The sequence below is a fragment of the Daphnia pulex genome, chromosome 12 (genome assembly GCF_021134715.1).
Source record: "Daphnia pulex isolate KAP4 chromosome 12, ASM2113471v1".
In the NCBI taxonomy this organism is placed as follows: domain Eukaryota; kingdom Metazoa; phylum Arthropoda; class Branchiopoda; order Diplostraca; family Daphniidae; genus Daphnia; species Daphnia pulex.
In genome coordinates, this window is record NC_060028.1 from 5,426,347 (window position 1) to 5,442,649 (window position 16,303).

At 40.8% G+C, this 16,303-nt stretch overlaps 1 protein-coding gene across 1 annotated transcript; it reads left to right on the forward strand.

The window, feature by feature from the left end:
- The first annotated feature begins 4,724 nt into the window (after positions 1-4,724).
- LOC124208633 (prolyl 4-hydroxylase subunit alpha-1-like) lies at positions 4,725-7,550 on the forward strand. Its single transcript, XM_046606476.1, has 9 exons — positions 4,725-4,987; positions 5,058-5,209; positions 5,316-5,495; positions 5,570-5,730; positions 5,857-6,123; positions 6,237-6,487; positions 6,568-6,679; positions 6,758-6,886; positions 6,987-7,550. The coding sequence occupies exons 1-9, from the start codon at positions 4,809-4,811 to the stop codon at positions 7,164-7,166; spliced, it is 1,611 nt and encodes a 536-aa protein (XP_046462432.1). The 5' UTR covers positions 4,725-4,808; the 3' UTR covers positions 7,167-7,550.
- Positions 7,551-16,303: the final 8,753 nt, after the last annotated feature.

Genomic DNA, 16,303 nt, shown 5'->3' on the forward strand with positions numbered 1-16,303 from the left:
GATGTGTTTTTAATTATTTATTTTTGTTTATTCTATTCCTAGATGAATTTTCAAATTCATTTTATATTTTCAAATTCATTTTTAATATTTTAAAATAGAATAAACAAAGATAAGTAATTAAAAACACATTGCATGAAATAGGCTTTTTTTTTCGGGCGAATGAAATAGGGAGGAGGTTGAAAGCTGACGAATTCAACTGCCCTGCTCCTTTCGGTGAGCTCCGGAAGCTTTGTCTTACTTGGCGGTAGGGGCGGTCCTAAAGGGGGGGAACTACTGGGAAATGCTTCCGGAGCTCGCCGAAAGAAGCAGCGCAGTCGAATTCGTCGGCTAGGGAGGAGGAGGGGGGAAACGTCGACTGCTGGACTTTACATAGAGTAACCTGATCTCCTTATGTCTGATACACAGCATTGTGGAAAATCACCTCATGTGAGTTTTATTGTTCTTTGCTGCGACTCTGCGAGGTTCTGTTTTCTTGATTCGAAGAGACGAATAATGGTGGCAGCGATTCTCGAACTCGCCCACAATGTTTGACGGTGTACTTGGTGCTATTCCTAAACTAGCAAATATTTATATTTCTCTGTGATGGCAACATCTTTGGCAATTTGAATATTTTTTGTGTGATTTTGATTAATTTTTTTTAAGTTTGCGAAGCTTGATTTTATTTATCCAAACATAAACCATATTTTTATAATCAGGGTCATTTCTCGTATTTTCTGAAAGATTTTTCTCGTTGTCGATATTTTTTCGTGAATTTCCGAAATTTAAATATAAAATGTTCTTTCTTTTGGATAAAACATTTAATTTTTATTAAATTCGTTGCACGTTTTGATTTAGAATTTGAATTAAATTTATTTGATTTGATTTATTATTTGGATTTTGGCGATTTTCTCTTTCCAAATGATTTGATTTGGATTTGAATCGTTTTTCAAATTGATGTTGACAACACTGCTATTTCTGATTAAAGCCGAGAGCACCATGTTTTCTTTCGCAAAGACTTTGAAAAAAACGTGTTCAAACATAGTTCTGGACAAAATTCGCTTGGTGTCACTACGATTTATCGTGGCAACCTGGGATCCAGCCTTTGGGAAACTTCTAGCACGGTCTAACAGGAGAGGTAGACTAACGCCCTATCCCTCTGATCAGCCGGAATAATCAAGGGACTTAGAAGTTTCCTCAAAATGCCGCTTAGATCGCGGGCGTAGCTTGGTCACAACTCTTCAATGCTGCCATTGCCGCCAATTGCCGCTGGCGGCTTGGGGTGGGATTCCCCGAATATATAGAAGGAGGGGGGAGAGGGAGACTGTGCAACACACAACAGCTGGTGGCCAAGCTACGCCGCGATCCAAGTGGCATTTTAAGGAACCTTCTAAGTCCCTTGATTAGTCTGCTGCCATGGCGTTAGTCAGTTAGTCTACCTCTCCTGTTAGACCGTGCTTCTAGTAAGTGAACAAACCATCCCCTCTTTAACTATGCCTCGATGCTGACAACCAGCTGACATCCGACACTCGTTCTCGTTCACCAGCTCGTTTAAAATATTCTTTTTTAAACAGTTGTTCTTGAACCCAATAATTCTTTCCTTAATTTTAGTAAAATGAATAAATAATATAAATTTTTGCAACGTCGCAAAAAGTATCAGCGATAATCGCATCGATACTTTTTTAGCTTCATCGTTCATCAATTGTTAAATTAAGGCGTATTGGTTTCACATGTTCTCAAGGGATGAGGAAGAGCGCTTAAGCCTCTGTAGCAGGAATTGAACCATTGCGTTACCGCCCCTCCTCTAGAAAAGCTATCAGACTGAGGAAGGTCTACCTGCTGATAAGAACATTAATTTTAGGCCTATCCATAATTTACAATTTTTGAGTGCAATTGTTTTCATCAAACGAAATCTTTATCTTCTATTAAGATTATCATTATTACCAACAGAACCAGTTGGAATGTCCAAGGCCATGTGCCCTTATTGCAGTGAAATTATTCTCTCTTTTTATCAACGAAAATTTAGCGTCTAATGCGAAATAAAAATGTCACCTGGTGAACTAATTTTTGTCATAAACTATTTATGAGTACAGTTAGTAAAAATGTTTCAATTGTCTGTATGTTTGATATAATTATTCATTGTCATCTTTAAGATGGTCAACTTTACGGAATTATTAATCTAACCTTAGGAGATTAAATATCCTGATTTTAAATATATTGTCTTCATAAAAGTTGCGCTCGCTTATGCGCGTGCGCATGCCGCGAACATTCAGTGTATCATCTGCAGCAAAATATATATAAAATAATAAGTAAAAATTTACATTGGAGAAATTTTCTTGTTTTTTAGCCCAGAAGACACAAAAAAAACATGGGAAAGAGAAGGGACAAGAAAAAATGAAAAAAGAAGGGCCCCAGTGATGATAAAGAAAAGTCTCTGATAAAATCAGAGTAGCTTTGACCTACGTAGCTTAAAATTACAAGTTAGCCTAAGTATGTACTGTAGCTAGTTTTTATAACATTATTTATAACATTAGTAATCATACTATATTTATTTATATTGAGGTACAGGTATACAAGCAGGTGTTTTGAGCTCTCAGTTACGTACCGATGAATAAGCGGTGAAAGTTTCCGCGTTTTAGAGTAAGAACTGAGAATATTTGTGCTTCTCGCTAGATGGCACAAAGCCACGCTAGATCATAGCTATTTTTTTTTCAAATTTTATTGTATATATTTTTTTTGTTCTAATTATTTTTACCTTTTGGCGTATCATAGTGCCATAGCGTGCGGCGTGCCATTCCATGGAAAGGCGAAAACTTTTCTTTTTTAGTTATAGGAAAATTTCTAAAGTAAATCGCAATATAAGGGAATAGAAAAAAAAGTGTATTTTATCTACAAATTATAGGAAAATACTATCTACAATATAGGTAAAAAAAAGAAAATACACGTAAAATCGAAATTTATTTGATGGGACACGAGGAGACGAACTGCCGACGCGACCGTGCGTTTTCCTGGCGTTTTCATTTGGTTTGATACAAGATTTTGATTTTGATGATTTTTTTTCGAAATCATTTGATTTAAATTTTATCGTTTTGAGTTTGCCAACATTGGCAGAATGCGTAGACAACAATTATTTTTTTTTTTTTCAATTTTGATGGTACTCCGCTGGATTGATTTTGATATTATTTGAAATCTTGCGAATTTCCGAACGTTTTCCTACAATAAATTTAATCAAATATAAAAAATGTGTAAGGTATGAGAGTGGGGAAAAACCTACTATTAGTTAATCCCGCATAACCATTTTTGGACCACCTACGGAGTCCTTACTGAAAACGCCTGGCAGAGGCGTAAATATCAACGGCCCAGAAGGCAAACGAGAACGTTATTTTTTATGTTATTATTTCAACATGCGTTTCGTCTGTCAAAGTGAATTTCGTTTAGCTCGTGGGTCTGACGGCAGTTAAAATTTTCAGCGCACAGGCAAGCGTCAAAACTGACGAAACCTACGCTAAGCTTCCTTCACAATTCATTTCATCAAATACTTTCTGACTTGATACGAAAGGCCGAAAGCACGCAAATAAAAGTTAATGATTAATAGAATACCACAAATATTGGCTAGGCATCGCTAATAACCGCATCTCAGTCAGTCTAAGTCTAAATAATTTCAAGCTCAAGGCCATAATAGATTAGTCACTATATGCTTTGAAGTCCATCGAGAAACAAGGATATACATAATGAATACCCAAATTTGTATGTTAGTAATGGGTTGTAGGATTTCTGGTTGGCCGCGTAAGTTTCGTTTTTCCTCACGACGGCCCTTTCGGTCGGAACGATGGAGCGCACTCAGCTTACATGTACGCCTATGTTTACAGTAGCACCACATCGAGTCACCGACCCAACACGTGTAACGCCAAACTCTTCGTAACCGATCGAGATTAAATCTGATATATTAAAATGAGACGTCAGATTTTTTTTTCTTTTTTTAGAAATGACAACACAAAAATAAAAGTATTTCAAAACCAGTTTGTACATTAGCCAGGCCACCCATCAATATGAATAATATCCAATTACATTTCCATTTATTTCTCCTTTGAAGATTTACAATGTACAAATGGATTTCTTACTCTCTTCCACTTTTTTTTTTATTCTTGGCGATAAGATCAGAAATATCAACCTTTTATGGAACTCCTTAATATCTTAACGCCATCAAAAAACATTAAATCTTCGATAGTTTCTCATCATAAACGTGAATCCTTGGCATTCTTTGAGTTGGAGGCAAGCAGACAAGTAATGTAGCACAATAAAGTCAACGCACATAAAAACAAAGCATTAAAAATCAATCTTTCCATATTTGTAAAATTCATGTCGACCGTGGAGCGCGGCTAGCTAACAACTCTTGTTTGTTACGAGCCTTACAAAAGGCGGCTTTGAGTTTATTTTTTGTGGTCAAACCGCATGCAGTCCACTATATATGCTTCACGATTTCTGAAGATCCAAGACCAATCCTGATTGTTCTTCTTCCAATCAGAGAGCTACCGACGACTTCCTTAAGGCTTCTTCTTCATAATTATTGCTGGTGTGTTAATGACCTGGTGGTAGAATCGCTGAAGTGCACCTGCCTCTGTACATCAAGATAAAAAGGAAATTGAAATGAAGGAGGGATAGGGGCGGGATTGAGGAAGGAAATGCGTCAGTGTGGAGAGCAGCGCCAAGGTCTTTGATCTTGTCTCCACTTGTCAACAAGAAAAAAAACTCATCAAACTCATTTCCAGTTTCTTGGCTGACGCCGTTTTGTCAGTCTTGGTTTCAAGTGTCAACTTTCAGTCGCCGTCGAAATGAACTGCTTTGTATCTCGTCTTGTGATCCTTCTATTGATAGGGGATATGGCGCTCGCCAGTGACATGTACTCGTCTGTAGCCGAATTAGAGCGACTCTATCTCAAGGAGCAGCAAGCCGGCCTGAAACTAGAAAGCCTCCTGGATCTCATCAAGAAACAAACGACTGCTATCGATCAGTATGTGAAACTGCCATTTGTGTGGGATTCCCTTTTCCTTCAACTCACGCACACAATCACCATTTTGTAGGTATTTGTCGGAATTGAGAGAAATTCGCTCCGCTAATCTGGACTCGAGGGGAGTCATCAGTAATCCAATCAATGCTTTCCACATGATGAGACGCTTGACAATCGGCTGGCGAGAAGTCAAAACTACCTTAGAATTCCACGGCAATGTTACTGGTAAAATATGACTTCAATTTTATTCAATTTATTCGAACTGAGTTTGGGAATAACCCGAATTTTATTTTATTTTATTTATTTATGTATTTTTTTTTTTCAAATGCAGACATTGTTCAAGATGTTTTTAAAATTTCAAAGAGTTTCCCAAATGACGAGGACCTGTCGGGAGCGGCATTTTCTTTGGCTCAATTGCAGGGAGCCTATCGATTGAACGTCAGCCAACTAGCAAGCGGTAACGTCCAACTATCCGATAGAATCTCCTTCCCCAGTGTCAGAGGACTGAACGGTATTTAATCGGTTACACATTGTGTAACTGCCGCTTGTTCATGTTGTACTAAATTTTTATGTGGTTTCGAATAGCCCGTGATTGTCTTTTTATCGGGAAACATGCTTTCAATAAGGGGCTTTACGGCCAGGCCGTTGATTGGATTTCCACCGCCGTGGAAGTTGCCCGTTCCGAAAACAATCGATCAGCAAGCGTCAGTGAAATAAAGCCCTTTCTGTCTACTGCCATTCGAGTGGTACTTATCCCATCGATTAAAACCTAATTTATTACGCATTTAAGTTGACAAAGAAAGCTAACTTTGAGTAGACGGTATATGCCTGCTACGAAATAATTATTTTGGTTTTTATTTATTGAACAAAAGCACGACGACGTTTTAGAAAAAAAAGGTCCTATTGGAGCCGACTGGAGGACAAATCCGGAGCCCTTCGAGCGACGAGCCAAGAGTCTCAGCAGAGCTCGTCGATCTCAAGAACAGCAACAGCAGCAGACACAACGGATGAGAGATATTACTTATACCCCCTTGGGTGCGGGGCACGGATTGGCGACCAATAAGTCGCCCGAATGGAGCGAATGGGAAGAGATGGAAGTCTTTTTCAGGCTTTGTCGAGAAGGAGAAGAAGAATCTCGGGTATTTATAACAACGCACAGCCAGCCCAGCTTGATTCATGAATCATGAACAATGAATCTGTATAGTCCAAGTTGAATGGCTTTCCTCTTTTCTTTTCTTTATTTTTGATGAAGCCAACAGGTCTGAAGGGCAGGTTGAAGTGCCGTCAGATCAGCCACACTCACCCGTACTTCATCTTGCGGCCATTAAAGTTGGAAGAGCATTCTTTGGTGCCGTATATCGCCGTCTTTCACGATTTCATGTCCGACGCAGAAACGGAGATATTCAAGTCGCTTGCGATGGCGGAGCGCCTGGAAAGGTCGGCACACGGGAGCAAACGACCAGGACAAGGGGGAGTTACCAGCGATAAACGCACGTCCAAACAGTATGATATACTCTGACCATCTCTATCAGTTGCCTTTCCGTCTAGTGGTAGAGACGATAAAATGATTCGTCTTACGTCAGGTCGTGGGTGGAGGATGGCAGCCATCATGTTGTTGATCAAATCTCTAAAAGGATCAGCGACTCTGTCGGTTTGAACAGCCAACCTTCTAATGTCGGGTCGGAACATTATCAAGTAAATATCTTCATATCGAGTTTTGGTCGGTAAGATTTCCACTGGCAAACTCCATTTTTTTTATTTTTCCCATAACAGGTGGCCAATTACGGAATCGGTGGAAGGTACACACCGCACACCGATCACGGCGTTTTGTCCAAATCCATGGGCGGACCCTCCGAATTTGATCTCTTCCGCGGCGATCGCATCCTTACTTTCATGACTTATGTAATCCTTTGCGTCTAATAAGCTAATGCCGACTGCTGATGAATAAGTATTGTTTTTGTGTTTTGTTTTCCTGCCTTTGGAATTTTTCTAACGCTGTAAGCTGGATGACGTGGAAGCAGGCGGGGCGACCGTTTTCACTCACGCGGGAGTAGTCGTCAGACCCAAAAAAGGAATGGCCGTCTTCTGGTGGAATCTCAAGTCGGATTCGAGCGGTGACACGTTGACTCGACACGGCGGATGCCCCGTTCTTCACGGCTCCAAATGGAGTAAGTCTCGATAATTCAATGTCGCTAAAAATCACAAAGTCACGCCTTTACTATTTCTCTGTCATTTCACAATTGCAAACAAGTGGTTTCACAGTGGCGAGCAATTTCTCAAACGCCCGTGTGCTAAAAAACCGCGTTCTCGAATTTCATATCCGGGAACAACGTCGTCTTGGCTATTAAACAATTAAAGTAGACTGACGTAAAAAAAAAACCAACAAAACAAAACAAAACAAAACAAAAAAAAAAAAACATTTGTTAATCTTTTTAAAAAATTTACTTAATATTTTGGTTGTTCAGTATATAAAATCCACTTTACAATACAAAGGCCTGTAATGCGGTAATTTTTCGAATCCCAAGAGAAAAAAAAAAACATTATTTGAACTTTCGCGTCCAAACACAATCGGCTGCTGTCTACATTTTCTCTTTTTTTTTAAGTTAATTAGATTTTTTATGTCGTAATGGATATATAAAACAGTTGAGTTCATTATTATTTAGAATGATTAGAAAAAGAGATTTAGTTTCGCCAAAGTATTTATACATTTTTTGTTTTATTAAAATTTCCCTTAATAAGCTGCAAGCCAGGGGGTGCTAACTGTTAGAAAATGAGAGATAGTTTGTTTCGGTTTATTTTTTGTTGCCCCAACTTTTCTCGATTGGAATTTTCTTTCTTTTTGCTTCGAGGCAATAGAGTGTAGGCATTCTACCCCATGCTGATTGCGGCTATTAATCGCGGAATAAGACCAATATTGAAAAGCATCACAGAGAAACCAAAAAAAAACACCACGCTGGCCAGCAGTCTATACACAATTCAGATGATGTTCCTTTCTGGTTGATTTCCTTGTGGCATTTCCATCGTTATGTTGTTTTGTTTTTTTCTTTTTCTTTCCGAGGGGGGTGTATATATTTTCCGTGTTTTTTGTTGTTGTTGTTGAAACTGACGTTTTAATGTGCTGTAGTCGAGATGTATAACGATCGTAGGGATTATGACGTGCTGATGGAAGCCAGAGTAGTACTGCTGACCTTCGAACGTCTACCTTATCGGGTGAGATCGCCTTACCACTTTCACTATTCTCACACACATGTACATTACATAGAGACAAGCGCACACCACATGCATAAGGCTGCGCGATGTCTGATGTGCAACGGATGTGTATCATCACCGACTGATGGATGGGTCAACGAACGAGTATTTAGCCGGTTTCGGCGGAACGACGATGCGGAAGCGGGCGGAGTGAAAGTGTTCAATCATGCGGGAGTGACGGTCGGGAAAGAAGAAAAAAACTTGATGAAAAAAATTGACGCCTATTTGTGTCATGTCGATGAGGATCTCGGCAGTCGCCGCTCATCTTTGACGGCTCCGAGTGGTGGAGTATCTCAATTTTCTAAGGTGCTGCCCGGCCCAGCCCCGTTGCAGCATTTCTAACATATACATACACAAGACACGTTGGGCTTGCTTGCTGCATCCACCCGTAAATACGTATAGACAGATATACACAATCTGAAAATGGATTCCCATGAAGCCATGAAGCTTTGGGGTTTGTTTGCTTAAAGGTTTTACGGCTTAAAGTAATTGCGTGACTATTCTCGAGTGGTGCTGGTGGTGGTGGTGCTAAGTGGCCGGGGGTCTTAATGGAACTGTGCTTTACACATAGTCTTTACACGGGTCTTACATAAAGCTATTTCTCCGTTGCTAAATGCGCTGGCCACGACTCAACGCATGCTCAGTTGTCCAAAACATAACTGCAGCAAAGCATTTACGTGAACGGGCGATAACCTCGGACAATTTCCCCCATTTGATGAAAATGAAGCGACTGGCCTAACAAATTTCTCCCCCATCGTCTGGAACATCACAGAACACGCACACATATGTAGTGCCTTGTCGCCTTATGCTGCATTTCTTCTTTTTATTTCCCCCCCTTCACTTTTCTTCGCTTTTATTGTTGAATTTGATCAATAAGCGTCTCTGTTTTGCATTTTATTAACCTGCTTGGCATTCCTTGTCCGTTGGAGATAGCATCACCATTACTGTTCGGTGTCTGTCGTCTACAGTATTATTACCGCTACCCGTCAGTAAAATCAAAATGAAATTCCATAAGGAGCGATTGTACGTAAAGACTTTTCTTTTAGTTCTCTCAAACCCAATTTGTTAGCAGTCTCCCCTTTTTTGATTTTATTCCAACTGTTTCCGAGCGCTGATGGAATGGCCATCATTTTTCACAATTCGTGACTGCTCTTTTTCGAATGGTGCAATTTTCGTCTGCGCATCTGCTCATCCGTTCAATTAGATTAGATACATTACAGATAAGATTCCGCCCCTTTTTTCTCTTATTTTTCTCCCCCCGAAGCGGTGGATATCCAGTTCGAATTCACGGCACTAGGTGGCCAGGGAAAAAAAAACTCAATCGCCAAACGTCCCGGAGGGTGGATGATATAAAATAGATATAGAAGGAAAAGGAACTGGTTTCTCTCTGTTAGATTTTTAAAGTATACACCATCAATCTTCCTGATCCCGTAAAAATGTCATAGCATGGTTATCATTTTGGGTGCCTTAATGACTTCAACATCCGTTAGGTTTAGGTTATGACGAATTATTCCGACTTATGGAGAAGGTTGAGTGATGGTTTCGGAAAGAATCTGGCGCCTCCTTTTCGATCGCCAGAGATCAAAGTGGCATTTTTTGTTATAGCCAAGTCGAGGAATAAAAAGAAAAAGAAAAAAGAAAAAATAAATCTACAAAGACGACGAGCTCAAATGGGAACGAAACACTTGGGCAATGTTTTCCAATTACGTGGGCACTGACAGCTTGTTACGTGGGCATTTGCGCTAGAAGCGGTACATGCATAAGGTAAGGGACTATGGCAACAGTTGATTATTATGACCGAGGTTCACGGACGAGCATTGAGTGTTTTGATTGCGAATGACCTGGGTGTGTGTACTCTCTCTCTCTCTTCTTGTAGGCGAGCTGTATGCGACTGGCACGATAGCCGGATTTTGTTGTGTTTGTTGCCTTCCGTCGTAAATTTGCTGGATATGCGCTTCTCGGTAGGTGGCGCTTCGGTCATAACTCCGGGGTGATGCTATTTCAGAAAGAAAAGAAAGAAAAACATCGTGTCTCACCATCACCTTTTTAGCAACAACAAAAAAAAAGGATAGAAGGAAGAAAGAAAAAAAAAAAGGAATGAACATTCAATGGCCATTGCGAGCCCAGTTTTTCTAGAAACGGCCAGCAGACTGAGACCTTGATTAGAGCTCTTTGCTGGTCTCTGTCCGTGATGCCTGACAGGTGGCTCGGTCGTCCAGGCAACTAGCCGATTGAATAGCTTTCCGAATAGATCCTTTCTCCTCTCTTCTTCTATTCATTTTCATTTCCTTTCTTTACCCTTTTTGATCTCTTATACATACGTATAATATTATATACCAGAAGCGCTGTGTGTGTTGCTGTTGTTACTGCTGCCGCTCTGTCGATCGTATTAGCTGATCATACGAAAGAGGGGCCCCTCCGTAAAAGGTATAAAAACAGGTCAAAACAAAAGGAGGTAACGATATAGCTGCTGCTGCTGCTGGACGATCGGCTTTGCGTGTGTACTAGACAACATTTATATTACATATATAGTATAATGTCTAATGTATATATATACTACAATATAAATGTTTTAAGAGGCCGATTGTTTCAACAAAAAGGGGCTCTCTACCAGCTGTTTCACTTCTTCTTCTTCTTTTTTCGAATTCCAGTTTCGCCTGGAGAGTAGAGAAGAGCGGCCGGCGCGGTCACGTCAGCCCTTTTTGTAATTAATTGGAAGTTGTAACTTAGACCAACCCTTTTTGCCTCTTCAAACTGTCGTTAAACACCGCGATCGCTCGTAATTCCCATTCTTCTTCCTCAGAGTCGTCCCCCGTGGAAGGGAAGAAGAAGAAGAAGAAGAAAAAAAGAAAAAAAAGGAAAACTTTGTTTTGTTGCCCCCCTTTTTGTTTTTTGTTTTTTTGTTTTCCCTTTATAAGAGGAAAAACTTTTGCCTCTCGGTCTCCACCCTCCTTTCAGTCAAACTATCTCGACGGATTGCGTGTGCGTTCTTCTCGGAAGAAAGCCCGTGTCTTACACACACACACACACGATACACCTGCAATCTAGGCTTTTACCTCCGTCTACCTGCCCAGGGTAGTTTGTGAACTAGAAATTAGTTTAGGAGCTCTATATACCATCCGCTCGCTTTTAAGAGGTAACGAGAGACGAAAAGGAAATTTAACAAATAACAACCCGAGTGGAACCTTTTTTGTTTTGTTTTTTCTGCCTCGACGGTAGAGAGAGAGAAAGAGAGGAAGGTCTGTGTCCTCCGGAGCTATATCGTTTCAAAAGCGGGGAGGCACGAACAACTACTCAAGAACGCCATAATGTGTATATACGTATATATATATATATAAAACACAAACAAACAACAAGAAGGCGAAAGAAAAAAAAGAAAAAGAAAAGGGAGGGGGGCTCAGGATAGGGCACACAGGCAGTCGGTAATAATGGCTGCCGATGTCGTGTTCATTTACTTTTCATTATGAAAAGACGTCGACTTGGAAAGAGGAGGAAATGAGAGTTGCTTGGGTTATTTGCCCTCTCTGACTTGCTTCCTTGTCTCTATCTCTCTCTCGCCTTTTCAAACCCCCAAACAAAAAAGAATAGAAGCAAGCAGAGAGGAAATCGTGAGCGGCGCCGCTTATTCTTTCGACTTATATATTTTCTTTTTTCTTCTTTATTTCTTTTTCTTTTTGTTTTTATGATAGCGCGTTGGTATAGAGCTGACCCCGGCGTCTTCTAAGAATGAAAGAACCGCGCGCTGTTGTTTGTACAGGTCCCGGCCCCCTCTTGCCCGCTTGTCTCGCTTGTCTTGCTTTTAAAAATAAATAGCAATTAAAGCATTATAATATAATTTATGATGGCGAAACATCAGGCGGTCGCGGCGCTGGCGTGAAATCAACTCATTAGAAAACAACAAGAACTCTTTAGTCTCTCTCGCACCCAGCAGTCCCCCAGCAGACTAGATAGGTAGGAATATAATAGGTATGACGTCTGAGAGAAGATGGGAACATGGGCTGTTTGCTTTTTGCAGGTTGCCGATGGAAATGAAAACCGACAATCACGAAAGACTTCTCAATTAATGGGGCTTAAATTCATTAGTTTGCCGGGCGATCAATATGTATATTATGTATAGAAGAGGCGCAGCAGCGGCAAGTCGGCAACCCAAAAGTTGAATGTGTGTGGGTTTGAGCTTTGAATTTCTCACCATCAGCAGGGCTCTTCTTCTTGCGGGCCACGCAAGACGCAAAGCGCTATTTTCGTTTGATAATGGAAAATGAAAATAAAGAGGTAGGATGAAAAGGGAAACAAAACCAAACAACCAACACATATTCAAGCCGGATGGTAGGCGGTGTTGAATGTTTTCTGAAAACGGTAATCGTAAAAATTCAACCCCACCATCATCATCTGCCTCTCTCCCATCTATATAGCTCCACCGCCAAAGCATCAAAGGCGCAATCTAGGCGAAGGAGCCGGGGTAATTAAAATGCTTTTTCGTTCGCGGTGGCTGCTCCTGCAGGGCTGCAAAGCAGGTTGGAAAAAAGGCTGACTCTCGCTATACACATATCCCATAATAGAAACAGTTTGCGCTCCCATTTGGAGCGCTAAGAACGGTGAGAAAAGGTCGATAAAACGCAATGAAATACTCTGTTTGCCATTCTTAACAGAGCGGGTGCAGCAACGGTGTGCGAGCGACTGTGCTGGGCCTAGACTGTGTGTACACACAACGCTAGGGATATACAGACACGAAAAATCTATAAAGAGAGTATAGTGCTGCAAGAATTTAACACGTCAAAGAGAAGAGAAAGAGAGAAAAAAATTCCAAACAATATTGACATAATCCGGCGGCACGGTATTAGAGAAGAGAAAAAAAAAGGTCGTGGGTATATGACGGCGGCTATACAAATAAAAATATTCTTTGTTGTCGGTTCAACGCTTTTCCTCATCAGGGATTTCCTGTTCAACAAGCGAGACGGCAAAGCAACGAAAAGAAGAAGAAGAAAAAAACACAACTGTATATAGTAGTTGGCCAAATCTGGAAAATACCAACAAAAAAAAGTCTCAACTCAAAACTAAATTGATTGGATTTCATGTGTAGGACATGTATACGATGGGCCAGCGTGCGCCCAGCAGATCGGCAGATTCCTCTTATTGTCGGCGCGAGGGAGGGTGTTTGACCGTTTCTTTTCTGATTCTCTTCCAATATACAATTTTACAGATCCCGAAAATCCCTCGTTCTTCGTTTTTTAGTTTTTTTTTTGTTTGTTTGTTATTGAATTATTTATAAATCCTTACACGGTAGAGCGAATCCATCAGCTTATTTCTCTTTATTCTCTCTTACCACGGTCTGCCACGGTCCCTCCGATCCATCGCCGTGTGCATCAGCGAGGAAAACTTGTCCAAATCTCTAATACGTGTTATAAATAAAATAAAAAAGAGAAACAAACTAGTCGACACACAGAAAGAGAGAGAGAGAGAAAAAAAAGGTAAATAAAAAAAACAAGGAACTCTTTTATACCCAAACCACTTATACACGACGGACACGAGGCATAAAGACACAGAAAGAGAGAGCGAGAAAAGAGAGAAACAGTCTGGCACTATTATAAATTGAGATGAGAAGTGATGAGGAATTCGAGTGCATGCTGGCGGAAAAAAAAAAGAAGAAGAAGAAAATGTTTGGCGGGCCGTGGGATTGGGACCAGATCTCTACCTGTGTGTGTGTGTGTGTTGCCCAGCACAAGATTCATTTATTCCATCGGTCGCAAAAATTCCTTATTCCTTAGAGCCAAAAAGGGGTCGAAAAAGGAGATACCGGTGTATAGTGAGATGTGTGTGGGGGGGATAGATATCCTGTGGTGTTTCGAGAGATGCCGGAGAGAATTTCCTCCTCCTCCTCCTCTCTCTCTCTCTGTCATTTCCGACCGAATTCATTTCGGTTCTTTCGAGCAACATCTTCTCCACCCTCTATACGCTGTTATTAATCAGTTGAATAAATTGTACGACCCCCCCATCAAAAATAATGAGAAGAAAACGTCGTCTCTTTTGCCGTAGTAAATCAAACTCATTACAGCCTCTGATGAGGTCATTTGCATACGACGATGAAACTATTAACGCTCTTTCTCTTTATTTTATTTTTTATCTTTTTATTTGGTTTGTTTTCTCTTCCATATTGGTCGGTCAGGGAAAAAAAACAAAAACAAAAAAATACCTGATGACATTTCCTTAAATGGAATATAATATGGAATATAACCCCAATCGACGATCGAGTCGAGAGATTCAAGAGATTCGAGTCGCAGTCGCTCTTTAATTGGGCGCCGAGAGCGGATCGTTGACGACCAGCAAACAAACGAGCTCTAGGGACATTGTAGACGAATGATTACGGAACGGTCCCGCTGTCCAAATTGGAACAATTCACTGGAATTGGTGGGTGTTGAGAAGACATTTCTTCGGACTGTCGTTTCTTTCGCCGTTCGGTGGCGGAAACCACGGTTCGAGTCCAGGTGTTTCGAACACAGAACCATTGATTATTATCTCGCGGCCTTTTTTTCTCCGTACTACCGATGCGGCTCTTATTCTTTTATCACCAGAAAAAACAAAACGGCGAACCAACAATCGAAAAACTAGTTTTTTGGCAACGGAAATATAACGAAGAATCACCGTTGCGTCGATTGGTGTGGCGTTGACACGATGGAAGAATCGTGACGAGCCAGCCAGCAAAAAAATAAGAAAAAAAAGGGAAAAGGCATCGAGAAACGTTGAGATTGAGGTCGGCAATGGATCGATGGAGTTTCGTTTAATTTGCATAATGCGTCGGCAGTGAGCCACTCGACAGCCTTGGTATAGCTTTTTTTGTCATCACCGTTCGTAATCCCAGCGCGAGTTGGGAAAACGCAGAAGTACAGTAACGTATTACAAAAAGGGAGAAATGAAGGCCCTCTTTTTCATTTCCCTCTTCTTCTTTTTCTCCTTCTTCGTCTTCTTCTTCTTCTTCTTCTTGGCCTATCTTTTTTTCCAGCTTGTCGCCCTTTTGTTGACACAGTGAATGATTATTCTATTTAAAAGGAAAGAGATTGAGAGGTCTTCTTTCCTTCTATATCCCTAAAATCTCTCACTTCGCCCATGCACACGCATCTAGAAAAGCATCGGGGCCAGATGAAGAGGAGGAAAGAAGAGCTAGTAGATATATATATATATATATCTATCTGTTTGATCTCGCGGGAGGATCAACCCGTGTGTGTTGTATACACAATACGGCACACGACCCAGCAGCAGCAGCAGCAGCCCCCGAACGAATGGTTCTTTTAGTCTTTAGATACACATCGCAACGAATATATATCGAAGAATTTTTCCAGATGAGCAGAGTCTCTCAATATTTGCTTCCGGTTCCGGGAGAAATAAGAGAAGATCGTCTTGTTTTTCGCCTTTTTTTTCCCTCCAGCGCTAGATGCTAACTCTTCCTTTTTTTCGCTAGTTCTCAATCTTGACACTTTGCGCTCTCTAATATATGTGTGTGGACTCGCTTTTCGACTGGTTTTTTTAATCTTTTTTCTTCTTCTTCTTCTTTTTCTTCTTCTTCTTTCGATTCCCTTTTTTCAAGTGCCAACGACTTGAATTCCCGCGTGAATCGACCCTTTCAGATGTATCTATTTATTTTCACGTTTTCTTTAGACTATGAAGAAATATCCCGAGCTCTTTTCGTGTGTGTGTGTGTGTGTGTGTACACCCAAAAAAATCAGAGATGAGTGGAATATTCGATCCATTCGGCAGAGTATAGCAGCTCAGCACTGAGAGAGGAGTCGAAGAGTTGTTACAGTATCAAAGTTCGATCACGAGAAACATGTCAGTGTTGTTTCATTCCTGAAATACTCGGAATAGATGGATGCAGAGGAATGGGTTCGTTACTGGGGGAGGACGGACCATTTTCCTCGTATCCCGCCGGTCCGCTATGAAATTCTTTATCCCGCCATACCAAATTGGGTGGGGATACCAATGTCATCTCGTTCTTTTTCCCTTTTTTTTTTGATTCTCTTTTTGTGTTACCCCCCTTGTCTCCAGTTCTCCACGGTCTCGTGTATGCGTATATATAAG

What these genes read in the sequence shown, in the direction of transcription:
- LOC124208633 (XM_046606476.1), top strand. Translation starts at nt 4,809, where the DNA reads ATGAACTGCTTTGTATCTCGTCTTGTGATCCTTCTATTGATAGGGGAT. An exon ending in CAGTGTCAGAGGACTGAACG is followed by an intron (nt 5,496 to 5,569) that starts GTATTTAATCGG and finishes GGTTTCGAATAG; the next exon opens with CCCGTGATTGTCTTTTTATC. An exon ending in AAGGAGAAGAAGAATCTCGG is followed by an intron (nt 6,124 to 6,236) that starts GTATTTATAACA and finishes TTTTTGATGAAG; the next exon opens with CCAACAGGTCTGAAGGGCAG.